We start from the raw sequence: 27,965 nt of genomic DNA, 5'->3' as shown, positions 1-27,965 counted from the left end.
CTTGTGGGTTGTCAATTAATTCTATTTTAACATTTGAATACTTTCAAATAAATACAGAAATGGTCATCTAGAACGATATTAACTACCCCTCCCCTTTATTAAGGAGATAATTTATTTTGATCCAATATAATAGATTTTCTTCTCTTTCACACACACACATATTAGTATCTTCCAAATGAGCTGAAAGAATGACTTTATAAAAACAATGGCGCCTTACAAACAGAGCTGCAGTGTAATCTCCATTGTCGTTTGTCCCTGTCAGTAATTAAGAGGGCTATAGAACACAAGGCGTCGCACCAATCTTGCATCGTATGAAAGTCGACGTAGCTATCATGTGACACGGCCATGGTGTCGTGTTTCAGCGTCACCATAATAGGTAGCGATAAGGATAGGAACGAGAAGTAGAATACGGAATGTCCTACGAAAGAAACCAGGCGAAAAAGAAAGACAGAGGAGGGGGGGGGGAGTTGGAAAAAAATCTTTCAAAATGGTTGCCTTGTTTTCCAGCTGTAATGCCAAATGACAGCAAACAAGGAAGAAGTGGGAGAAGGGAGGAGAATGGGGGGTGGTTTAAGCCTAAATTAGTTTCTTCATCCTACCAATCCTACCTGCAGTTTAAACAGAGGTTTTCTGTTTCACGATGTATGTGAAAAAAAGTAAACCAAAACACAATGCATGTGCTACCCTATACCCTTCTGTGTGCCGTATACTGTTAGCTAAATATAAACTAGGTGAAAAGTGAAAGCCTGCCCACCCCTGTAGCGGTAGTTGCGGCGCGCCATCCGTCCAAGCGGAGTACAAGTTTTTAGTGCTTATAACATCGAATAGCCGGGATTAACTGTACTGCCGTCAATCCGGCCCGCATCTGGAACAGCCATCCTCAGCCTAGGTACCGATAGTTAGGATATCGACTGTAATCCGATTACAACCTTTTCAATCCACTTTTCCTTACTAGGTGAGTTGAGTTTTTTTTTAGGCATTTTAAAGCCTAATTTGGCATTCATTTGTTGCTGTTTTTAATTAAAGATGTAGTCCGAAATTTGAGTTTGAAAAACGATATTGAGAGTCCATTGGTCAACTAATTAAAACTACAGAAAAAATAAATACACTTCTTCATTGAAGAAGAATTATTGTCAGGATCTGGTTTTGTAGCATGAAACATTCGGATCCGTCTGATCTTTTGCAATGTAATTTGTTCCCATTATTTATTTTTTTTTTAAACTAAAGAATGAGCAACATAAGCGCTTGGCCTACTGTAGCTGAAGTATAGTGAAACTTTTAGTGCCATCAAATAGAGCATCAACATGAATTATTAGACAAAAGATTTTAACATTTAACATAAGATTTTAAAATTCTTAAGGATATCTCATTAAATACAACCACATTGAACCACTTCGTTGTGTAGAATGCGGAAGAATTACAATATTTCCAAACTTATTCAGAAAAAAAAAAAAAGCAAACGCTATTTGTATTCACGTACACATCTTACCTCGAATCACGATGACGTGGAATTGAATCAATTTGTATGCAAACTTTTCTTAACTATTTAACTCCAGAAACTATTATAAACTTAATTTTAATTAAAGTTTATAATAGTTTCTGGATTATAATACTTTATTAAACACTTCAGCTATTTCACGCTTGGTTACGTTAAAGATAATTTAATTCTGTGAACGTTCAGTAATTAATTCTTTTAGGGCTCGGTGCGAACATAACATAATACGAATGTAAAAACAAGACGATAACAGCATTTACAATAATTTCGGAAATTATTTACAGTAATACAAATAATGAATTTCATACTATAAAAATATATAAATATATATACAATATATAAATTTATATATGTATAAACAAATTTTTAGTTTCGTAATTGACGCTTAAACTTTCGGTAAAATCTTGCAGACGCTGTTGAAAATTTGTTTATTTGTGCACAAGTGAGCTATTCACATGTTAAAAGGTAACAAACAGAAGACGCTTCAACGCGCGCATGTGTGTTTTGCGTTTATTTGAAGTTAAATAACCGAGGCCAATAGTTTCTCTGGACCTTTTCTCTATCTGAATTTTTTTTTTATTAGTTTTTTTTTTTTTTTTTTTTTAGTGGGCACTTTAACATTTTAATTCGCTTTAACGTCTAAAACTAATATAAAATAAAAATATTTAAAAAACTGAAATGTTTCATATTTTATTATTTTTAAATGATTAAATCCTTATGGAATATAACTATCATTTTAAATTTAACATAACATTTATACAATTACTTATATTAAGAACAACAAATTGGATGAGTCGGGATTTGATTGGTATAGAGTTTGAGTTAATCGACCGTGAGATGCGGTGATTAATACCCTGGGAGGGTAATGGATGGCAATGCTGTAGCCAATGAAGTTCTAACTGAGGCTCGGTTATTGCTGTTACCCTCCTGGCATGATCAGAGCTTTAATAGCTCAGTAACACCTTATCCCTACACTGTCCTCTACTGTCCTAACGAACAAATATTAAAAATCACATACAAATATATTACATATAATATAATAATATAATTTATATTAATTGATATTAAAAATAACGAACTAATATATATTACATAATAAATGCTTTTTACATCTCACTTAAGAATTCTTGTACGTGCATTTAAGGATTACGCCGTTAAATGCGAAAACGATCATATTTTTATGGAACGTTAAAGAGAGTAATGGCTGTTTTGCTGTGTTTGGCTACAAGCCAGTCAGATGTGTGATTTAGCAGGTCATGCTCATACGAGAGTTACCTGATCGGTAAGGTTAGAAGGTCTGCAATTAGGGATGATGGAAATGTTCGCTTTCGAAAAGTCGATAGCAAGTGTACACGGCCAAAGGATACAAAATAAAAACATAACAGCGAAAGAAGCGAATTCATTTGAAATTAAAAAAAAAAAAAAACATACTTATTTTTGGAGACTAGTCAGTTTCTTATACAAGTTAATTTGGGCAGGGAGACGAGATGTGGAGACTGATAATTAAAAAAAAAATCACACAGAAAATAATTAGGCGTATCAGAGAGAGAGATCACAGCACTCAGAGAAAGAATGCTCGGTAGGCAAAATTAATTTTGCGCTCTAGAGAACTACTAATTCCTCGCAACACACACACACACACACACACACACACACACACACACACACACACACACACACACACACACACACATATATTAGTGTCTACCAGACTAAACAGTCCAGTTGAGGTGTAGTCCATTTTTTTATGAGGCGGCTCGTGCTAACTTAGACTCTGTAAGTTACCCCAAAGACTGTTGTATTTATATTCAAAACAAAACATGATATACGAAGTGAAGAAAAGGTTGAGGATGCAGAGTTAATATTTTTCTTCTGTCTACTTAAATCTTTGCACACCCACGGTTTCAGAGTACTATACCTCCTTGCCTTTTGTACACTCGGGACATTGTAACCTTTTCACCCAACAGACCTCTTTAATTAACTTTTAGCATATGGACTCGCTTATTTTCTTTGCAATATTTACCGGCCCGGTTGCCCGAGAGGAGACTGTATTCTCCAACTAGTAGGCCATGACTTCGAATCCCACTGTGGCATAGTGGTTTGTCAATGTCTTTAAGCGTACAAGATTTTCATCGCCCTTTACTGAAACCACCACCATTCTGGAGGCCTGAAAGGGGCTATATATCTATTTCATTTAAATAACAGCAATAGTTTTTCCCATAAATATAGAGCTTGCTTTCCGCTAATTGGCAGCTGCCTGTTCTCGGATGTAATTTAAGATTTTTTTTCTGTCCTCATCCTGTAAGTCTCTTTTCTCCATTGCTCTCACAATGGCTCCACCTCTCCACGTAAACCCTTTATCTTCTTATTGTCCTCCTTCAGGGGTGTGACCACTTTATCATTCTCAATGACATTCATTCTTCTCTCATTCTCTAGACGTGTCCATACCATTTTCAAAACACGTGCATCCATCCTCTCTATGACAACTTCCATCTTTCATCAGATGATCCACACGGGCTCTCATATTTCGTCAGAAGCAATCCATCTCTAGAACTTGTTTCCTTTGGCTGTTAGTAAGGGTCCAACACTCAATAGGATATTAAATTATCAATAATCATACAACACAGCATCTTCTTAGTTTCCTTGAGACCTTATTAATCAATAAAATACCATTCATGGTCCTAATAGCTGCTAGTGTCTATCCCGTTCAAAATGCTATGTCCGCTCCAGATTGGCTGGACATATCCACCGTGGAGCCTAAATACTTGAAGGCATCTACTGATTTTTATGGTTCCTTCTTCAAATTCAATAACCATTGAGCTGTCACCTCTAATTACTTGGCACTTCGTTATTAAAAAAAAAAAAAAGAGAAGAAGACTTCTAGTTGCATTTTGCCTGCATACTTCTACCCCATCCGTCCCAATGTTATTGTGTGGCGTGAATGAGTTGATTGTGCTTGATTCTTTCGTAATATGAATCAACAATGATAAAATAACATCCACATAGTCTTACGGTACAATCCAATAGACAACAAAAATACCCTTTCAATTTGTTATGCTCCAGAAATATTTTACGTAGTTATTGTTTTATTAAATTGGAATGTTTCACCAATATTAAAAACGAAAAAAACGAGGTTGGTTTCATTCAAAATGATAAAAGAAGAATGGAATGTATACATTGTATTTGATATATGACTAATATATCCAATTGTATTTTGCTATAAAATAGTAGAAGTATTAACTTGAATAAATTCCTAAGTGCCCACTCGAGAAAAGTGATGTTAATCTCTGGACTCCCATTTAGAAATCTTTGCTGAATACATAAGCGACGAATGTTTCGGCTATTTTCAAGCAAGGATGAGCAAACGGCATTAAGGAGTGTTTTTTGTTTCATCCTGGAAGTTGAGCTTCTCCTGCAAAAAAAAAAAAAAAAGAGAGGGGGCGATGTGGAGAATATACTCGGAGATGACGTGAGACCTTTCGAAGAAGGTCCCGTCTTGTCTTTTTTTGGATTTACAAAAGTTTTACAGCAGTTCTAGGAACGTCGGCAACATTCTTTAGAAATATAAGGATTCATAATCTCTAATGTTATAATCAGTATTTTAATAAAAATAACTTCTGGCAGTGTGCTCTGTTATAATAAAGGAAAATGTGTTCAGACATTTTTGAAGTTTAACTTAAGCCTTACATTGTTTCTATTACTAAATATGACAAGTTACCTATAGAAACCCCTGACGGTCAACGACTTAATGCTACTCAGATTCAAGCTTTTTTTTTTTATAGATGAAGACCATTTGCCTTTTACGACGATGGCGAAAGACATCTAGCAATAGAGATGGTGAATCAGATCCTGTGTGTGTGTGTGCCTTCAGGCGTTGTAATAAAACAGTAGACCTTCAGAATGCAGCAGTGTAGACGTTTTCTTTTGGAAGACCTACAAAACTTGCGAAGTATCATGAAAAGATTCGACACATTGACAGAGGAACCCATAGACAAGTAATCAGCCAACCCAAATTATTCTATTTCAAAAATAATAACCCATCATTTATCGAGCTGATAGATTCTGGCGGAACGTTTTGCGGGGATGGAGTGGAGGAAGGAATTTTTCACACTACACTTTGAGTCGTCCTCTCTGGAGGGTAATGGTAGACACATCTTGAGTCGATGCAATCCAAAAATTCATTTCCATCATGTTGATAGCGCTGTAGATCTTCGAGGTAAAATCCGGCCAGCATACGTACCTATTTGGTCTTCGTTGAATTCTCCCAGTCCCAATCGTGCTGACACTTTTTTTTAAAAACAGACAAGCGTATAATATCATAAATAGTTCCCAACGAAATGCGAAGCTTATTAATATAAGAATGTTCGCATAATCTTGCTTTGTATTTCAATAGCGTTGTTCGAAATGGTCGAAGTTCTCAACCAACCAGATGTATGTTTCCTTATCGTTGAAATCCTCTGTCCACATTTATTTGAATTACACGTGTGATGAATGTATCTTCCACACCATAAACATTTTTCTCGTATACAAGAACCATCTGGTAATAAATATCACGTGAACATGGCATTCTGAAACTACAAAATATCGCAGCCAATAATAACGCGTCGTTATTCAACCACAGCAGAGACAGTATGCTTCGTATGAAGAAAGGATTCATCTCAGCAATGTATTTTGAAATTCCTAAAAATTACAATATCTGAGAAAAACATTTTGTAAAACACTAATATGTCCTAAATAGTCTAAATATGAAAACACACTGCCGAAATGACAACGTCTAGTAAGTCGATTTTAATTCTCAATGACCAAATCCATCCACTTTTCTCAACTATATTCATGTCCCTCCGCATTGACTCGCTAGGTGATGCCTTCTACCTTAAAAAATATTTGTGCTTTAATATTACATATCAATAAGTGCTTAAGTGGAGTTATCCCATTTTAATTTTTTTTTATGGTTCAAAATTTCCTCTTCTCACTGTAAGTTTCATTAATTATCCTTAATACTCCAATTCAACATTTAATTAATCGACTCTAATCGCCCACTGTGGTTATCTTCCTACTCTCACCAACATCTTAAAGAATTTACCATAAGCAACGGCTTTATGCAAATTACTAGTTGACCCAACTAGAATTATGATAGCATCTACCTTCACTGGATCGTTTTCTCAATGACAGTTCGTGCAATTAAATGCTAACCCTTCTCACAGGAAATTATGATCAACTTGGTATAAATTTCCTCTCACACAACAGACTTCTCATTTGGTACTATAACAGTGATTACATAGGACTCTTTCCGACTTTTCGATTCCCTAGAACATGTAAAATATTATACTTATTACGACTTTAACATTAGGCCTTTGTGTATTGATAATTTTCTCACTAGAATGAGTACAGTTGTCATTCATTCACATTTTGAATTGCTGATTTTAAAAAAAAATTGATTTTTATCCAGTTAGAAAATAGAGTTCCTCAACAAAATTATCACACATCCCATTTAGCTCAAAAATGAAGCCTGTAATATCTTAAAAAATTAACAAGTCGAAATTCAATTTTTAAAAATTCAAAAGCAAAAATATTTGCATTCCATCAATTAGCAATCGCCACTAAAACTAATGGTTGTAACTCTTACTAATCATTGGGTTCATTCCGCCCAAAAAGGACCTCCTGCAATATATCCAAAAGTTAAACTGACCTCCTAGTATCACATCATCTCTTCCAGAAGTTGATAAATTATCTCAAATCACCAGTTTTATCTAGAGCATATCTTTACAAGTGTGTATATATTCGTATTTGATTAAATAGCAGGTGCATGTTCATTCAGGTCCTCAAAGAGGAACATTTTCTTCCTCCTTGCAATTGGCGTAACCCAGTTGCGCCATTATTTTCTGGCCATAAAGAGTTTGAAGCCTCGGCCTACAAAATGTTGCAAATTTTGTCTTTTATTCCAAATGTTACTTCTTGTCTAAACAAGTGCTTGGCCTTTAAAAATTCCATACTAATCGGCCATGGAAAATATTAGGTATATGTTCACAAAACTTATTACATGAAATATATGATCAAATTTTCTCTTCGTACGTTCTGTTTGAATGGAGATATCAGATGAATTAATTAATATCGCTTTCATTACTAAGCCCACTGCATTACAGAGCGGGTCGTTTTTTTTATTTCTTCTCGTTCAGCTGAAGTGATGGATGAAGTTCTGCTACTCTTCGACGTTTCATATTGCAATCCAAATTCCAGATTCTCCTTCCAACTTTATTTCTTCTTGATACGCTGAGATAAATTTTCTTCTTCTTCTATAAAAAGTAAAGTATGTATCGGAAATACTCTTGTTGAGAATATTTTATTCGAAGTATACTACCCGGTATCTTACTGTTTTTAAGATCTATCTCGTCATGGTTTTCTTCAAAATTTCATTTATCCAATTGTTTCCAAATATAGTCTAGATTCCATATTCAATCTGGCTTTCTTCATAACACATTTCACTTTGAATCTTTTCCAATTCTTCTAGAAAAACTGCACTTTCGTAAGAGAATTGTTTTTTGTATAGGGATGCAATATTAAAGAATACTATTGAATGAAAGAACATCATATTTAAAGAATACGATTTTCCTACATCGTTGTAGGTTTTAAATCGTTGAATATCATTTCATCCAAATAAAACTTCCAGGAGATGTTCTCAGTAAGTAATTTAAAGAAGTGAGATGGAATCCTACAAACATCTGTCTTTAGATGAGTCTCACACGGGAGGTAAAATGATCCAATTTTTTTACGATTTTATCTTCCATAATAAGATAAAAAAAAGTTCTTTTTTTACATTCTGTTTCAATCATTCCGAAACTTCCACCTAATGGTTCAACCTAAGTGGAGTCACAGAGCAAAAATGAGTAAAAAAACGAACGTGATATTGCTATAAAGCATATTAAAGAAGTAACATTTGAGAAACACGCTCTCTTGTGGCAGAAATTTATTAACTACCTCATAAGTAGTTTAAAGTAATATAGTTTTCTACCCACTATAGGATTGAAACGGTCGAGTATTTTGGAGCATTATTCTTGCACGGTACATTATACTTCTTTTTTTTTATATAAAATCGTTTGCTTGCCGCTGCTTGGTTAGAAATTCCAGCATGACCATATTTCTTCAGTCTAAAATGCCTAGTCAGTTATTAATAATTTATTTATTTATCAAATAAGTATTTTAGGTCTATTGATATATTAGAACATCAACAGATTAACTTGAAATATTGCAGTATTTATTGTGAGTAGAGGTGGAATCATATTACGTTGGTGGGGGGGAAACAATTCTAAATTAGAAAACATTTTATTTTTGGATGACCAAAATAATTAAATATTTCCTATATCAGCTAATTTATAGCAACATTTATGAATCTGGCCTTTGTAATGCAATTAAAATCACTGAAGAATTAAAATCACTGAAAATAGTTCTATCCATGAACCACTCACCGGGAGGAAGCCTCGATGATGGGCTTCCTTCCGGTTAGTGGTTCATGGATAGATACAAATCCATTAGAAACAGTCTTAATGCTGTCTCGTGGATGGTCACAATGGTACTGTAGCCATAGAAGTCGGACTATGGAGAGAAAAGGAATTTTCTATTAAAATGAACCTTCGCTGAAGAAGGTCTAAATATGGCAACGGTCCAAATTCCTCCAACTGTAAGACGTAATGGTTGAAGGATAGCGTAATATGAGCTTAATTTCAACATGATACTGAATTGTGATGATACTATTACCAAAGGGTCATATGGTGATATATTGTATCTTATACAACATAATATCATCAGAAAAGACTTTGGTTTCAATAGGGTAATATCCTTCGTCTCAAATGTCGATGTGTGATGATGCATTACCCGTGATTTCGTCTCGATCTTAATTGAAAATTTTAAATTGATATCTTTACTGGACGAGTTTAATGATGTCAGAAAACGTTCTCACTAATTGCAATAAATAATGTCTCCCATAAAAGCAAAAAGACAATGATAATGTCACACACACGTAACCCTGTATAGTAGTAGAAGCCAAATATGAATCTAAGTTATATTATTTATTGTTTTCTGTGTATATTCAAATATATTAAATTTCTTTTAGAATGTGTCTCATTAAACATTATTTTAATTATTTTATTTAAAATATTTAGAGAAATTCATTATTCATTGAATAATGAATTCATTATCGAATGAATTCAAAATATAATGGAGAAATTCAATTATCGAATGAATTCATTGACTACATTTTGTTCTGACGGTCTTTTAAATATCAGAGAAAACATCTAAACAGTTTAATGGAGTGTCTAAAAAAACTCGGGCTTCAATTATTACGTTTGTTTACTCCTGATGTTTCAGTTTTCCTTTCAGCTTGGGATTTTAGATCGTGTCTACCTACAAGGCAGAGTAGTTTACGTTCGTCAATACGAACGTATTCGCCTAATTGATTTCAGACATTCTGCGTTCAGAGTCTAGTTTACACCACTCACATGGTGACCGTAATATTTTAGGGTGCTACGCTAAAATGATAATAGGTAGCTCACCTAAAAGGAATTGACAAGCTGACAATAAAATGTTAAAAGAGTAAAACGCTACATCAGCTTAAAGTGAAATGTTTGTTTATATAATTCTCCAAACAACTGAGCTTTTCCTTACGTTGATTTCTAGTAAAATCCCTTAACGTTTTGTGTTTATATGATTATGTTTATACACAACTCACAAATATTCGAATAGGATGGAATAGTGTGGATTCGTAAGACCTTCAAGATGGGTAATATCCTCAGTGTGGACACAGCACTTTTTTATTGTCTTGATGTAATGAAACAGGAGAGGCTGCTGGTAGTCCATAGTAAAAGTCTTTAATTCAGATCGACAAAAAATACTCTATTCCGTGATAGATATAACCTCGACGTGGAAATTTTGCACGAGAATTCATTGACCAAAATGGTTTAGCAAGAAAAGCGATTCTTTGACCCAGCACACCTTTTCTCCTTCCTTTTAGTATCAACGCGTGTTGCTGACAACACCTCAACAGCTTTCAACGATGATTTTGTTAAGGAGAGGAAGGGCCTTCTTGCCTCATAAACCCATTCTTGAGAGAGTGCAACGGGTTTCCATATCATCTGGGATATTGTTCCTGTGCTTCCCGTGTTATAGCTGCACATTCATTGTAGCCACATCACATGTGAATTCCCCCTCCCCCTAGCGGTTGCACTCTGCTCACCACGAGCTTTTGTGTGGGCCTCGTGGCCTTAGTTGCCTCAGCTTAAATTCCAAACAATCCAACTGAACTATCTGCAGTTGTTGTGGGCTAAAAGTGGTTTGGCCTGATTGGCGCCATTCCCTGTACATCTTAACTAGTGTGGGTCGTAAACAACTAACAAGGTATCCTATATCCAATTAATAGCACTGAGTACTGGTACAAAGCCTAACAACGTAAAGAGAAGACTTCATCTTCTCTTTACGTTGTTAAGCTGAATGGTCTGTCACAGAGTAACAATAGTTTCATAGAATCTAATGAATGCTCGGATACAGCAGTTAATCTTGTCTACACAGTGCTTTATTTGTTAATTTGCTGGCCGGTTTTCTGTGGAATGGAAAACTGATTTCTGGGAAGAAAATATCTGCTACCCTTTATGAAACTGGATAACTTTGCGTTCTAGACTCGATTCAAATTCCGTTTTTCCCAACATTTAACAAATTCCGACCCTTTGACACCAGAATCTTTTAGTAGTCATTTTTGTGGTAAAGAATGTCTAGCCAATGTATGCAGGTTATGTGGAAAAGAGAAAGGTGATCTTAGTTCTATCAAATATACGTTAGGGTATATAATATAAACATCCATATCTCATTCAGAAACGGCGATATCCTATAGTTGGACAGACCCGGGTTCAATCCAGTCTATGATGATAAGAACCGTTATAACGGTTTATTAAATGAAGGCGAGTTCGCATGTTTCATACGCTAAACCGTTTTTTTTTTTTTAACTTACGTGGAAACCGGAAGTAAAAAAAAAAAAAAAACGTATAGATACAGGATTCCATGTTCCATTCGTAAACCTGGATTGCTGTTTTCATGATTGATTGATTTATCTGATTGTTTCGTCTGCTGTAATAATTTCTTACAGTTTTTCTTACTACATTTAACAAGTTGTATCAGTCCTAGAATATAGATGTCATGGTAATGCCCCAAGTCTTCATATTCTCTTTAAATTATGAACTTTTCTATATTTGTATTCAAGCAAATTGAATACAATGTAGAAAAGTTCATAATTTCTAAAGGATCCGAAGGCTTACTCAAAGCAGCGACAAGTTGCTTAAGCTATTCTGAATTGATTAGACAGTATTCGCCTTTATCACAAAGCACCGATGTATATAAATCAAGCACGTTGATCAGGATGTACAGCTGGTTTGATATAGGAATAATAATTAAGAAAAATAATCAAGAAATAATAATGATAATTTGATATTCAAAGTAAATGAATTAGGAAGTACTGATTTAATATGAAATAAGACTTCATGGCGTCATTCGTTATATTCATCAATGTCATATTCCTTAATCCATTTAATATCCACCTGTTGAGGTGTCATCCCTGTTATCAAAGATAGCCATCCTATCCTAAGGCTAAATTTGTGAACTGTTAACGTCCACATATATTTATTATTATTTACATAAATAACTTATTTTCCTTCTTTGTGCTGATTATAATTATGAAGTTAAAATGTTCATGTGATGCTTATTACGTAGTGTTTTTTATTTTTACTTGCTTTATATTTAATTATTATTATTTTTTTTTTTGCAGCCTTGTAGCAACGTTTCTGGTACATTAATGTTAATCAGAAGAAAGACCGCTATAAGTTCAATTCTAGTTGCCAACTAGTGGAACTTTTTCCAGGACCTTTTCTGCTGGTTCCGAGTTAGTCGATATCAGGAACAAACAAATAACGTTTTCCTTGCATTTGAACTTAGCATCTCAGAAAAATCGACCCGTAGAAATTGCACTGTTGCAGCCAATATTAGTTCTATGGTTTCGAATCACGAGATGCTGGCAGTTGTTTGCTGAACTCCCACATTTCCAAAAGTTCATTAGGACTAAAAGACCTCTGTCACTCAGTTTTTCATGGAATATGATTTTTTAAATGGGGTATTCTAATACACCAACTTTACTTAAAATCTCTCAACTACAGTATGAATCCTGTCTGCGCTTGTCGCTTGCAATTAATTTGCATTCGCAGCTAAACAATTATGACGGACTGAAAATTAAAATCTACTCAGAGTAGATTTTAATAGTAGATTTTAAAAAATGCTTCTATGAGATGTATGCAAAATGATCTCATAGAAGCATTTTTCGAACTTTGTGTTTTATTCTAAAGAAATACTTGCATAATTTTATAAGAAAAAATTTCTATGAAGTAGATAGTTTAATGATGTACATGTTTTGTTTTCTGAGTAAACGAATTCTGCTTGAAAAAAAAAAAAGATCGGAATAACTACTTGTGGCTGTGTAAAAATTTCTCTAGTACAGTACCGTATTTCGTACTAATACAAAGCCATAATTTTGCAAAAGTATGATCAAAATGATAGTGAGGTCATGATGAACATTATTTGCCAACATACGACTAAACTCAATATATCTGGCATGGTAAACATTCTTCGAATGTCTTCTTTACCGCGTTCAGTGACACTTATTCAAAACCATCTTTCCATATCTAGAACGATCATACTTCGTTTTTATACAGGTTCCTATTTGACAGAAAAAGACATGTCATAGCAAGTGCTGATTAGAAATTCAAAATTGCAATCACTGGATAAAACATGAATAAATAAATCCGCTAACGCCTTTAACCCCGAAGAGAATAAGCGAGGCCGTTTTCTTCCTAAGTTTTTGTAACTGATGAATATTTAATTTCAATCTGTAGCCAATCAGATATGGCTAGCCCGAACTATTTAATGATTTTAAAAGGCATACAGTGAAGAGAGTATGGTAGACAACTACCACCATCTCGTGGTCTCTATCCCTAACGAAATGTATTATTATTCTGAAACAGTGTGGATTCTATAGTAGATCTTTCACGACTTGCAGAAATAAAATCTAGAACTTTGACGGCCTGGTTGGCCGAGTGGTTAGCGTATCCGCTTTCCAGCCAAGACGCTGCGGGTTCGAATCCCGTCAAAAGCATAGATGTTTGCGATTGTCCTACTAACCCTTTGTGGAAAGGACATCTACGACCCTATCACATCTCATAACAGAAGGGTTCGCTACGAAACCCATTGAAGTACAGGAGTGACCATACAGCATCAAAATGACGTCACACGTAAATAACTAACTAATATACTGTAGAAGAAAACCCTACTTGCTCGTGTTAGAGATCGATTACCTCGGAAGCGGTCAAATTAACGTTTAGAAAAAGTTCCAGTTCCTCGAGTCCGCAACTAAATGTAAAGTCATAAACAATAAAGGCTACTTAATTTATTACTAAATGAAATGAAAAAATTTGATAACTTATGAGGAACAAACGCCAGTTATTTATGCATATTCACGTATGTTAAATAATTCTGTTAACAAGATCACTGAAGAAATAAATAAAATAAAATACGCTGATCGTTTCATTTAATTAATAATATATATCAGATCAGACGCCTTACGGTGGCCTTTATGAATATTAACATCGTCTGCTAAGAAGATAAAAAGAACAGTCCATATATATTAAATATAAGGAACAAACGTCATTTATTTATGTATATATTCACGTATGTTAAATATTTCTGTTAACAAGATCTCCGTCAAAATAGAACAGTAAGACAGTGCATAGCACACTGACCAGTGTTTATCTTTATAAGGACTGGCTTAAAGGGGAGAAGCAAGAATGCTTTTCATCTTCCCCGTTATCTGAAGAGGACAGTGTAGGGATAAGGTTATTGAGCTATTAAAGCTCTGATCATGGCAGGAGGGTAACGGCAATAGCCGAGCCTCAGTTAGAACTTCATTGGCTACAGCATTGCCATCCATTACCTTCCCAGGGTTTGGATTCAATAATAATCAAGGGCTGACAAGCGTTCTTAAAAGAACTGGGCGATGGACTGAGTCCTTGACTCTTTATCCCGTCATCTGAATGAAGAAAATCTGTGTGGATGGAGTGTTATTGAGCTATAAAGCTCTAGTCATGGCTGGGTAACAGCAATAGCCGAGCCTCAGTTAAAACTTCATTGGCTACAGCACTGCCATTTGTTACCCTGGAAGTCAAGTGTTTAGAGTCCTTATAAGGACTGGCTTAAAGGGGCGAAGCAAGAATGCTTTTCATCTTCCCCGTTATCTGTAGAGGACAGTGTAGGGATAAGGTGTTATTGAGCAATTAAAGCTCTGATCATGGCAGGAGGGTAACAGCAATAGCCGAGCCTCAGTTAAAACTTCATTGACTACAGCATTGCCATCCATTACCCTCCAAGGGTATTGGATTGAATGAATCCACACCAAAGTCAAGTGTTATATATATCCTTATAAGGATAAGGACTGGCTTAAAGGGGCGAAGCAAGAATGCTTTTCATAATCCCCGTTATCTGTAAAGGACAGTGTAGGGATAAGGTGTTATTGAGCAATTAAAGCTCTGATCATGGCAGGAGGGTAAGAGCAATAGCCGAGCCTCAGTTAGAACTTCATTGGCTACAGCATTGCCATCCATTACCCTCCAAGGGTATTGGATTGAATGAATCAATCACCGCATCTCACGGTCGATTGATCAATACTGTTCACCCAATCAGGGTCAAGTGCTCACTAACATTTATTTCTACTCCATTTAAGATATTCAATAAAAGGCGTATTATAAATATCGCTTAATCTTTTGCTTTTTCTCCATATATTAGTCCTTTTTTAAAAATTTCTTTATATTTTTAAATATGCTCAAATAATTTATAGCAATATTGAATATTGTTTTAATAAAAGTTTAAATATATATTGAAATTCCCAAACTCCACATTGCATACTTCAATATTGATTTTAATACTTTTGTGTAGTATTTTTATTATCTATTTTAGGTTTTGCAAAACTACGTGGATTGATTAATTCGTTTTATCAATTTATTCCAATTGACTGTTTGAAATTATTACAAAAATGTCTTGAACCTTTGCAATTTTTGTTTCAATCTGGTCACTTTACCGGATCAGAATACGAGTAAGAAGCAAAACGTGTCAGAAAATTATAGATTGCAACTCGTAATGATTGAATAGAATTTAATAAATATTCAGTTTTAGGATATAGATACGAAGATTGGTTGCAGCCAAATAATTTTATTGGCATAATGAGACAAAATGTTTCGAACTGATATTAAAATTCTGCAATGGCCAAATAAAAATTGGCCAGTGCAGAATTTTGAAATTTGAAACAATTTCAAATTTTGTCGAATTTGGTTCATTTAAGACAAGACCAGTTTCTAACAAAGCAAAAAATTACATCAATGACCTTGACCTAAAATATCGTAACAAATTATATATTAATCTAAAATAAATTCTTAAGTCCATCCATAAGGAACAAACCTTAAATACAACTACCAAACTTTATTTAAACAGATGAGTGTACATAAGATCAAAATTTTATGAATTACTAATCTAACTCTATTATAGCAGTTTCCAGATACTAGACGTTGAGCTTTTTAAAACCACTGTAGGTGAAGGCGTCCATCATGTTAAGTGGGCAATGCAGATATTATCCACTCTACCAACAAAATCAGTTGCGTTTTAATAACTTATTTAATATACTTTTAATATTTTAAAAATACTTTAATATTAAATTTTATAAAATAATATTTAGATATAGTTCGATTTTGTGATTGGATAAATAGAAAGTTACATACAGTTCATTATTTAAAAAAGTATTTCCTATTTTAGTTACTAGATGTCACTGAAAGCAAAAGCTTGTTCATGACAGTCATGAGTAACTACTCAATATAAGATATTTCAATCTCATTTTTATTTCATTGCTCTGCTAGAATGATGTTACTAGACAAATAAGAATCAGTATTCTGTCCTAATGCGACCACAGGGAATGTTTTTTAAAAACTATCTTACCAGTCTGTGTTATAAATAATAAAAATAAAGGAGGGGATTAACCTCTGTACAGAATATTTCTAAAATTCTGAATTAAACCATGCTAAAATAACCTTCGCTGTTCGTAAATATCAATATTTATCTATTTAAAATAAAATCCTTATCCGGACTGGCTTAAAGAGGCGAAGCAAGAATGCTTTTCATATTCCCCGTTATCTGTAGAGGACAGTGTAGGGATAAGGTGTTATTGAGCAATTAAAGCTCTGATCATGGCAGGAGTATAACAGCAATAGCCGAGCCTCAGTTAGAACTTCATTGGCTACAGCATTGCCATCCATTACCCTCCAAGGGTATTGGGTTGAATTTGGGTTGAATGAATCAAGCATCTTTCAGGTATTTTTTTAAAAAAATAAAATACTCTGATCGTTTCATTTAATTAATAATATATATCAGACACCTTACGGTGTCCTTTATGAATATTGTCTGCTAAGAAGATAAAATGAATAACTCCATTCACTTGTATTGAGTTTTTTTTTATTATTATTTATTTATTTCTAAAGTTCCGTGCCATCTGTTTGAATAATTTTGACATTCTTGTTTATTTGAAATAACTGATAACAATAAATGCTTTCGTTAAGGTTATTTTTGTTTATATATATATATATATATATATATATATATATATATATATATATATATATATAATATTACTTATAGATTAAATATATTTTTTATATTATATATGTATTTTAAAAAGATAAGCATCACTCAAGGCGATTTCGATACTTTAGTTTCTTAATTGGTGCTCTCTTAACGCGAAAACACTACCGGAAATCAGTCAAACTATTCTTACATGGAGGCGGGGGGGGGGGAGCAACAATCACAAATATTGCTATCCGTTGTGCAATACTCATTGCTTAAATTAGAACACACTGTTGCCATCAATGAATTTTACAATTTTAATTTTAGGCATTATTTATCATTTTAAACTTACTATCATGCAAATAAAGACTAATTTGATTAATAATTATAAATAACAAAATAACAAAACATACTTAACAGATTGGCAGTCCCTATTATACTGGGCGTTTATGACTTTCTGTTTATTTGTTATACATACTGCTCAAAACAATTAGAGCATATTATATTTTGGTTTTCTTGTAAATTATAAAGTTATAAAAATAATTTACAAATGTAACACAATTTGTAATAAATATCGATTATTTAAACAATATCTCATCCATTACACCCATAGCATAAGTAAGAAATATTTATTCATGTATAAAGTACCCAATAATTATAATTATCCGACAGAAACTGAAATATCCCCTAACTGTTTTGAGCACTGTAGTTTCGTAAGTTGAATTTTTTTTCTTTAAAAGAAAATAGACTGTCTGTGAATTAAAATAAGCTTTACATTACAACCAATAACTAACAATAAAAGCAACTTTCTCATTGAACTTGATTTCATAGAGAAAGCAAAATCAAAAAATATTTACGAACCCGAATCTCTTTCAGCGACAATTTTATCTGGATTTTGAATTTTTGCGTAACTTAAAATAATTTTCAACATATTTGCACACAATTTTATATAGAATTAACAAAAAATCTGTGTTAATTCTATATAAAAAAAATCTAAATTTTTAATTATAAAATTGTAGTAGGGAAAAACTTGATATATTCATAAGAAATTTTGGTGTCCTTTACAAATTTTTATAAAACAATTTCTGTAAGAATTATTTTTTCCTAGTTGCCTGATATATTATTATTAATAATAAATTATAACCATTTTAATATTAGCAAATAAAATTATTGCATATGAAATTACTCCCTGACTTTCGAAACATGATGAATTGTATACGGTAATAATTGTTATGTAGCCGGCTACAGGTTTAAAAAAAAAATCGTAAATTGTTATTGTTTGCTATTTTCATGAATATTATGCTAAGGCAAAATATTCATGAAAATAAGAATATCATTTCATGTCGCTCAATTTAAAAGTTTCACATATAACGTTGCCTGTTTAAGTTTACAAACAGCGAATTTATTTTTAAAACAATTATATATTTTTTCTTTTATTTATTGATGTGCGGGAAGCGTCTCTGTAGCACAACAGGTTACTGCTTCCTTCGATTGGAAAAGACCTGAGTTTGATTCTCGTCGTAACGAGAGGAATCTTTATATGACTTTTATGAGATTGACTAACACTTCTATGAGTTAGCCAATCTCATAAAAGGAGATAGTAGGATTTTTTTCTCCCAGCAACTTAGTTTTTCATCCTGTATGCAGACAAATCGGCCATGAGAACGCTCGCAATTTACAGAGAAAAACACTATCGTGGTGGTGGTGGCAGGTAGTAGATGGCGTTATGTGGTGGTAGTGGTGGTGGTAGTAGTAGTAGTAGTAGTAGTAGTAGTAATAGGAATATTAAGAAGAGTAGATGGGGAGTTGTGTTCAGTGCAGTTGAGTGCCCTACCCCGATTAGTCCTTGGAGGTGTCACGTAATAATAATAATATCTGCGCGGCTTCTACACCAACTCCACTCAAGTGTGATTCTGATTCTCAACTTTCTTGCAAATCTCTCTCTGACAAAGACAAAAAGAGTTGAACTTTTGTTCAATTTAGTGGATTTAATTTTAAAGAAAAAATATGTATATAAAATTTTTGTCCTTAAACATTAAAAATATTTTATGAATATCGTAAGATAAGAAGATACTTGGTTCTTATTTTACACACCAGACACTTTTTTTAATTACTTTAATTTAATTACAATGAGAATCCAATACCCTTGGAGGGTAATGGATGGCAATGCTGTAGCCAATGAAGTTCTAACTGAGGCGCGGATATTGCTGTTACCCTCCTGCCATGATCAGAGCTTTAATAGCTCAGTAACACCTTATCCCTACACTGTCTCTCTACAGATAACGGGGAAGATGAAAAGCATTCTTGCTTCGCCCCTTTAAGCCAGTCCTTATAAGGATAAGGATAATGATGCGCTGATTCATTCAATCTAATACCCCTGGAAGGTAATGGATGGCAATGTTGTAGCTAATGAAGTTCTAACTGAGGCTCGGCTATTGCTGTTACCCTCCTGCCATGATCAGAGCTTTAATAGCTCAATAACATCTTATCCCTACACTGTTCTCTAGAGATATAGCTCAATAACATCTTATCCCTACACTGTTCTCTAGAGATAACGGGGAAGATGAAAAGCATTCTTGCTTCGCCCCTTTAAGCCAGTCCTTATAAGGATAATGATGCGCTTTTAAAACGTGTGAAAAGCATCTTGAAATTTTATTTTACAAATGATTAAACATTACAAATATTTTATGAATATGCAGAAAAGATAAGATGATATTTTATGCGTAAGATAAGAAGATATTTTATTTTATGAATATGCGTAAGATAATAAGATACTTGGTTCTTATTTTACACACCAGACAATTTTTTTTAATTACTTTATATATAAGGTAATGATGCGCTTTTAAAACGTGTGGGATTTATTGGATGAAACAATCGACCGTGAGATGCGGTGATTGATTCATTCAATCCAATACCCTTGGAGGGTAATGGATGGCAATGCTGTAGCCAATGAAGTTCTAACTGAGGCTCGGCTATTGCTGTTACCCTCCTGCCATGATCAGAGCTTTAATAGCTCAATAACACCTTATCCATACACTGTCCTCTACAGATAACGGGGAAGATGAAAAGCATTCTTGCTTCGCCCCTTTAAACCAGTCCTTATAAGGACTAAAACGTGTGAAAAGCACCTTGAAACGAATGTAAAAAGCATCTTGCTTCACCACTAAAGACATTGATGTCAATTGTTAATTTAAAACGTAGATTTTCATTACGCTAACTAATCATTGACATGTATTGACAAAAATTAATAAATTCACGAAATGGCTAAAACAGAAATGGCATAAAATAGCATGAGCGCTGCAGCAAAACAGCGATTTAACTGACCATCAATTATCTGCCATTATGTTTTAAACAAAGATTAGGAATGTGGACGTTTCTAGAATAGGACTATTCAAATTTTGGTCCTATCTAGCCAACAGTTTCACCTACTTTGCCCATTGCTTAACATTTACCTCTCAACTAATTCTTTCTTACTTTCATTTTAGTTCTAATTACCATCATTCGTCGTCATATGTTAACGAGCAATGCTTCTCTCGAACCAGACATGGGATATTTCAAGAATCTCTTAAAAATAACTTTAAAAAAAAAAGCAAATATGTAAATCTAAATATTCCACTGATGTGTATATTTTTGTGCTAAAAATTATAGTAACTGTTATTGCAGATTAACATTTTAACATGATATGTGCTTTTTTTTTTAAAAAAAATAAAAGTTTGAATATGGGTTATCGCATATCATTCGACTACCATATTCGAAAGAAAATACTATTGTTATATCGTTTTTTTTTTAAACAAAACTGTAATTTCAGAATTTATAGATATTTTAATTAAATCTTTTCTTGATATTAAAGAGTTAAAAGGTGTATTATGTAGAAAAAAATTAATACACCTATAATTATAATGTATAGTAAAATAATTAAAATTATAGTCAGGTAGTAACATTGGCTATGGAAATTGATGGATTCATTCAATCCAATACCCTTGGAGGGTAATGGATGGCAATGCTGTAGCCAATGAAGTTCTAACTGAGGCTCGGCTATTGCTGTTACCCTCCTGCCATGATCAGAGCTTTAATAGCTCAATAACACCTTATACATACACTGTCCCCTACAGATAACGGGGAAGATGAAAAGCATTCTTCGCCCCTTTAAGCCAGTCCTTATAAGGAAAACAGTGGTGAATGGGGATCTCTGAGACACGCCAAAAGTCCTTCTTAGGACTTCCAGAGTAACAAATGGCAATGCTGTAGCCAATGAAGTTTTAACTGAGGCTCGGCTATTGTCGTTACCATAACTAGAGCTTTTTAGCTCAATAACAGTCTCAATTTTTAGCTCCATTCACACAGATTTTTTTTCATTCAGTTGATGGGATAAAGAGTCAAGGACTGAGTCCATCGCCCAGTTCTTTTAACAACTAAGAACAATGGTGAGCTTCTTTCTTGTGCACCTGTCATCATTTTTTAAATGCAGAAACAAAAGGTAAAGTTCGTCAAATGTAGTGAAATAATACAAATTTTCTAAAAGGAACACTGATATATGCTGACCTAAACATTGATACGTTAACTGATGTCAATAAATTTTCTCTCTCTCTCTCTCTCTTTAATTTTAATCGTCGAAATATGGACTTAAAATACCCCAAGGATCACATACCACTGAAATCTGTAAACGAAAATCCACCATTCCTAAACTTTCAAGACCTCTTTTAAGAAACGTATTTAGTTTTAATATACGAATTGTTTTTCCCCTTATGAATAAAATGACTTTCAAAATATATTTCATATACCAAAAGCTGTTTCTGAATTTTAAAAGTATTAATTTATTTTAAAGTTCGATAACTTTTACCCAGTTCAAAAAAAAAAAAATGTTGAATAAAAATTTTATTTTTCAGCTGTTTTCATTGTTTCAATGTTATTTCAGTGGAATTATTCATATATTTTTGTGAATAAACATTACAGGCTCACCTTTCTTTTTCCTTTACGCTCATTTGTTTATTTGTTGTAATATGTCAGGTAATTTTTGTTGATATTGTCTGTGAACAAACGAGAGGAATTTAAATTTATTTATTGGCATGGGGTTTCCCCCTTTAGCCCCTGTCCCTTTGGGGGGAGGGGATTGATCCCTCTTAATGAGGAATTATGTATCTATATTTTATGACTATAAATGTGTGTGTGTTCACGGGGCCAGTTTGCCTGTTCTGAGACACAGGCTAACTCATCTTTAGTCGAAAAAAGACCAGATAAATGTCCTTCACATCATAGACGGGAATCGAACCCAGATCTTTCTGACCAAAGTGTTTCGTATATATCGACTGAGCTACGGAAGCTCTGGGATTTAAATATTCAACAGTAAAAAAAAAGCAGTGCGGGTATGAGCATGATTTATCGGCATATTATTTAAAAGCATTCTACATATCGATATCAGCGAACACAGATATTTTCTATTAAACTAATAAACATATCATATCACAGAAAACCAGCTGGTTTTCGGGTTTTTGTTTCCAAAAACCCGAATTTTAGTGAGAAAAATCTCTTCCACTCCCGTATGATATCGACTAATTCACCCTCATAAAAGTTTTAGTCATGTAGACAGAATTCGAACCCAGGTGTTTCCACCCAAAGATATCGTCGAAACTGAACTAGTCTGCAGACGTAATGTGACGAACCTTGCAAACTATCTGTGTGTGCCCAATCGGATGAATGAATTAAGAGAATAATACTAAAAAGAGAATCGTTGATTTTCACTTCTAGGCCAGTTTTCGCAACGAATATATAATGATCAGTTTTGTCCGTCCGTATGCATGATAACAGTTTCTCTCTGCACCGAATTTTATGAAAGTCAGTATTTGAGATCTGTACTAAAATTTATTAAGTCAGTTTTGATTTTAAATCAAACCATTTTCAAAATAAAAAAATAAATCACACAATGAATTCACGTCTATAAACAAAACTGTTTTCAGGACAGTAGCCAAGAATGGATCCAATGAAAATGAACGATGCGAGAATAATATTGAGAAAATTCACCTTTCTTATAATTTTCATAACACCACTTGTTGCATTGGAGAAGAGGTTGCATCATCTATTTTATCAAATTTAATGTAAGCGATGGATGGAAAAACACCGTAACCTAATTGGCTGCATTTTTTTCTTTGTAGATGGAAATATAATCTTTTGAATTTATTTGCTGCGTTTCTGGACATTTCATGATCGCTGAGTATGATCAATATAACTGCTCCTCATCATCATCTTTAAACATACATACGTTGCTTCCTATCTTGTGTCAAAAATATAGAGAGAGTTTGATTATTTATTCCAAGCAGTTTCAGTAGCTAAATTGTATGTATAATTGGAAGCTAAGAAAAATCTTAGTTCAATTGAAGCTATAATCAGAAACTAGGGGAACTCTTAGTTTCATCATGGTACTAAATATGTCATACGATTAAAAGATTCAGTATCTTTCACATTAAAAAAAAAAAAAAAAAAAAAAAAAAAAAAAAAAAAAAAAACGTGTACACTGATTGATTTTGTTGTAGGTGATTTTAAAAAAGGGACGATTCAGGTGACCGTATTATTTTATAACAGTCTAATATAAGATGTCACTAACTAGACACCAGTTTGGATCTATCTAGTATATCCTTATAGCGTGCGTGTATATGATGTGTCTCTGTGTGTACACTACACTATATGGTAGTGTATATTGAGAGTTTTCTGAAGCTCTGGTGCAGATATTTCGAAATAAGAAAACCTCAATTTAGAAAATTAATTGGAAGTTCCTTTTTTTATCCCTTAATAGTATTTTTTTTAAATTCAGACAAATCCCTATCTGCAGGTTTCTTTATTCTACGTAAAAATATCTGTCCTAGTTTGTTAACCTTGTTTTTTTGTAGTCCAAAACTCTCTTTAGTATCTACGGGACAATTCTCTCTTTTACTTATTTTGGGACTATTTGTTTAACAATAACAAACATGAAAAGGGAGATACATTCAAAACAGCTTAACTTTCACCCACCACCTTTTAAAGCGTCTCTGGAAGAAGACCGTGTTCTTTGTAAGGAAACGCACGGTCATCCATTTTGATTGCTATAATTGTTTTGTCGGATAAGTTCCTAGCATGCCTCACGCAATTTGGCCCCCGTCCCACCAAAGGATTGTAGTCTAAATCTGCTTGTAGTCTAGAGAACAGTAGGGGGGCGGGGTGAAGGGGAAAAGTGAAGTCTAAAGATGGTGCTTCGGTACCTGTTTTTTTATCCAGGGCTGTTCCGCTAAATAAAATCGTGAAAGTAGGCCGGCAGAACACTCTGTGGAAGGAAAGCAGCTGGCCCATTCACATTGTGAGTACATATGCACTATTAAGAGTTAACAAAAGCTAAAAACTCTACCTTTCAATCTCTTCCTTATCTTTCTGTTTTTTTTTTTGTTGGAATTTGAAAATGCAGAAAAAATGTATACAACTTTAGAATATTTTTGACACTTGACTAAACAATTATTAAAATTAGCCAATAAAATCGTATAATTTTAAAGCACATTTTTGACGTTATAAGTGAAATAAAGTAATAAAATATTTGTAAAAATTATTTCTTGCATTTTCGATTCCTTATTTAAATTATTATGATTTTCTTGCTGGTGTCATTCGCATGTCTTTCTTATGAATTTATAATTAATTCTTATGAAACAAAAATGTACTGAGTATATCTTTGATCATATAAAAATTATTAAGGAACCTACAACTGTAATTGTTGCCAACTAAATATTTAAAAATCGTTCTTAAATAATTTTGATGCTAACAGGTTTTTCTTTTAAAAGATATCTAAATAATGAACGCTTAAATGACAGCTGTCAAAATCATTCTTGTATTTATGACACTAGTCAATTTATTCAGTTATTTAAGAAAGATAACTTTTTGTACTTATGCACGTTGTGAATTTTTATTTATTTCCTGCTATGTAAACATAGCATGTTTACGCTTTTAAAAGGCTTTAACTTTGTTGTTTTCTTCGTTCATATTACATTGTTGAATTGCAGTGAACAGTCCTCAAGTGAATATTAGGTTGGTTAATATTAGAAGCGTAATAAGAGACGATTATTTGTATTTATAAAATTAAAGATATTTTAATAATTTTTCATAAAATATTATAGTAAATTTAAATAAATTTATAATACGATTTAAAAAGAATTTTATTTAAACATTTTAAGAAAGTTTCTAGCATATTTATATCAAAACCATTTATATTTTTATATAAATAATGATAAGTTAAATATAGAGTATTCTTAACAGAAAAATCTGTTCGAAGGTTTGCTGCTTCCGCTTCATTTTTATTTATCTAAAAACCCTATAAGTACTGTAGGTGTGTTCCTACAGTACTTATAGGGTTAAATCCATCTGAAGAGAATCACAAGCATCCATACCAGGGCGGATACGAACCCTAAAACCTATTTAATTGGAAAGCGAATACGCGAATCACTCTTCCAACCAGACCGGCATACATAACAATAACGTAACTGCATAACAAGATTAGCAAACTGCACCGGTCTCTTTCGTTTATTTTATACACTTCATTACAAATTACAGTCCATTGTGATTTCCTCCGATGAAAACAGCATGCAATGGTAAAAGTTATTATATATTATAATATTCCATCTTATAGTTGGTCTTTTGGGAGTAATTTTTATCAGGTTGAAAATACTTATATCCTATGCCTAAATTAAAACCACAATAATTTGGTTCTGTATCTTGAAGTGGCAGAGCTTTGCGTACCTTCTGCCGTACGGTATCTACAATATTTAATTTAATTTACTAATAATGAATAATAATAATAATAATAATAATAATATAATCAATTTTAATTGATTATTTCTGGCTGTTTCTATAAATTATGCAAGATTTATACACCAGTCAACAGTTTGCTTACTGAAATTACATAAAATTCAAACAGAAGTCTTACTTTCCATTTTTTTACATCGAGTAGGTAGATTTGTTTATTTAGAACCTCTAAGTTTAACTTTCAATTTTTGCTTTTCTGTGTACTTTTTTTGTTTTTGTTTTGTTACATGTTTCCTTTTTAGGATTTTTCCTTTTTGTAAAGTGAAAAATCAACGACCGTTTTAGAAACGCCCCTGGGGGGGCAAACAGCTAAAACAGGTCAACTGAGGCCTCTTTAACCTACCCTACCACTATGCACTCTATCTTTATTTCCTCTCCTACTATCTGCTGACTCTCAGCCTATCTTACTCTACAGGCCGATGATGAAGATTTGTTGAACTCACAAATTATTATTTAGAATCCCTTGGAAGGTAATGGATGGCAATGAGGTTCTAACTGAGGCTTGGCTATTTCTGTTACCCTCCTGCCACGATCAGAGCTTTAATAGCTCAAGAACACTGTCCCTACACTATTCTCTACAGATAACGGGGAAGATGCATTCTTGCTTGACTTTTGAAAGAAACTAAAAAAATAAATAAACAAAAAAGTTGGAAACAAAATAATATATATTTGAATACTCAATCAGAAGCAGTGGCAAGAAACACAAGTATGTGGACTTTTTGTTTTACGAAGTCAACTGATTCTTTACGCTATGTCAAAGTGGAAGCTATCGATCAGTTTCAAAATAACTCAAGTTTCAAAGTACAATTTGCCTTCTTTGTATATAAAATACATAAACATGTTAATTTTTCCTCTTTTTGAGTTAAAAAAAAACGATAATATTTTATAGCTCTAGATATCATTTTTTTTTTCCAAAACCATTTCAGGCTAGCAAAATTATTTAGGACGAGATTATTCGTACGAGATTCGTGAGTTATTAACTCCCCAGGAAATTATTATTGAAAACGATACTGCTTCATATCTCTTTATAAATCTCATTGGAAAGCAACGTTATTTTTTGTGCCAATTTGATGCACGATGCACCAAATTATAAATGAGTGTTGTTGTTTTTTTATAAAATAAAATTATTGCAATTCCAGCGCATGCTCTCAATTCCGATTGAGTTCTTGAGCTTGAAATAATTCCATAATGTTTAATATTTGTATATATTAATTATTTCTTTACTGATGAAGGTTTCTATGAAATAAAATCCCAATTAACATTTATATACCGGTATAACAGTACATTAATTGTCATTTATAATAAAATAATCAATTCAACTGCATTTAAACTGACTATATTAATATATTTTTCAAAATTAACAATTTTACCGTTTTATTTTAACTAATTGTTATTTATTTCTATGAATTGTAGGTATATAGTATCTTTACCATATGGCAGACGACGATAGAGACTACAGGTAAGTGTTTATATAATATATATATATATATATATATATATATATATATATATATATATATATATATATATATATATATATATATATATATATATACTGAATACATAGTATAAACCTAAAATTAATTATAGATTGTAATTAAAATTAGTGTTTTACTATTATTATTATTTCAAAGAAATATTGTTATATGAGATTGCTCTGGCGGGGTCCATTTTTCTGCTATGACAACTTAAGAGTAATTATATTAGAGTAATTAAGAGAGATATGCTTTTGGCGATATTTTTTAGCATCTGGGGACATGTGAAAATATTTAATGCTGTCTTTGAACTGTTGATCTAGTTTATCTAATAATAATAATCTAGTAAATTAAAATCAAAGCAGCTTTGAAATAAAATAAAATTGTTATAAATACTGGTATTTGATATTTGTTAAATAATTTTGAAAATATTGATATAAAATATGATATTAATTCAGATAATATTAATTAAAAATAACTATTATTTATTTATGTTA

General features: G+C 32.9%; 1 protein-coding gene across 3 annotated transcripts in view; it reads left to right on the top strand.

Annotated features, from left to right (window-relative positions):
* Positions 1-719: 719 nt before the first annotated feature.
* LOC150104874 (troponin T, skeletal muscle-like) overlaps positions 720-27,965 on the top strand; it is a 71,861-nt gene continuing 44,615 nt past the window's right edge. For all 3 annotated transcript variants that reach the window (XM_090395385.1, XM_090395384.1, XM_090395386.1), the window contains exons 1-2: positions 720-955; positions 27,407-27,452. In XM_090395385.1, the coding sequence (XP_090251511.1) occupies positions 27,427-27,452 (26 nt within the window). In that variant the 5' untranslated portion in view covers positions 720-955; positions 27,407-27,426. The remainder of the gene's footprint in view (positions 956-27,406; positions 27,453-27,965) is intronic.

Source organism: Typopeltis vanoorti, chromosome 7 (assembly GCF_054136105.1).
Source record: "Typopeltis vanoorti isolate ZY-2024b chromosome 7, IOZ_Tvanoo_1.0, whole genome shotgun sequence".
Classification (NCBI taxonomy): Eukaryota; Metazoa; Arthropoda; class Arachnida; order Uropygi; family Thelyphonidae; genus Typopeltis; species Typopeltis vanoorti.
Note: the sequence above shows the minus strand (reverse complement) of the source record. Positions and strands in the feature narration are given on the sequence as shown.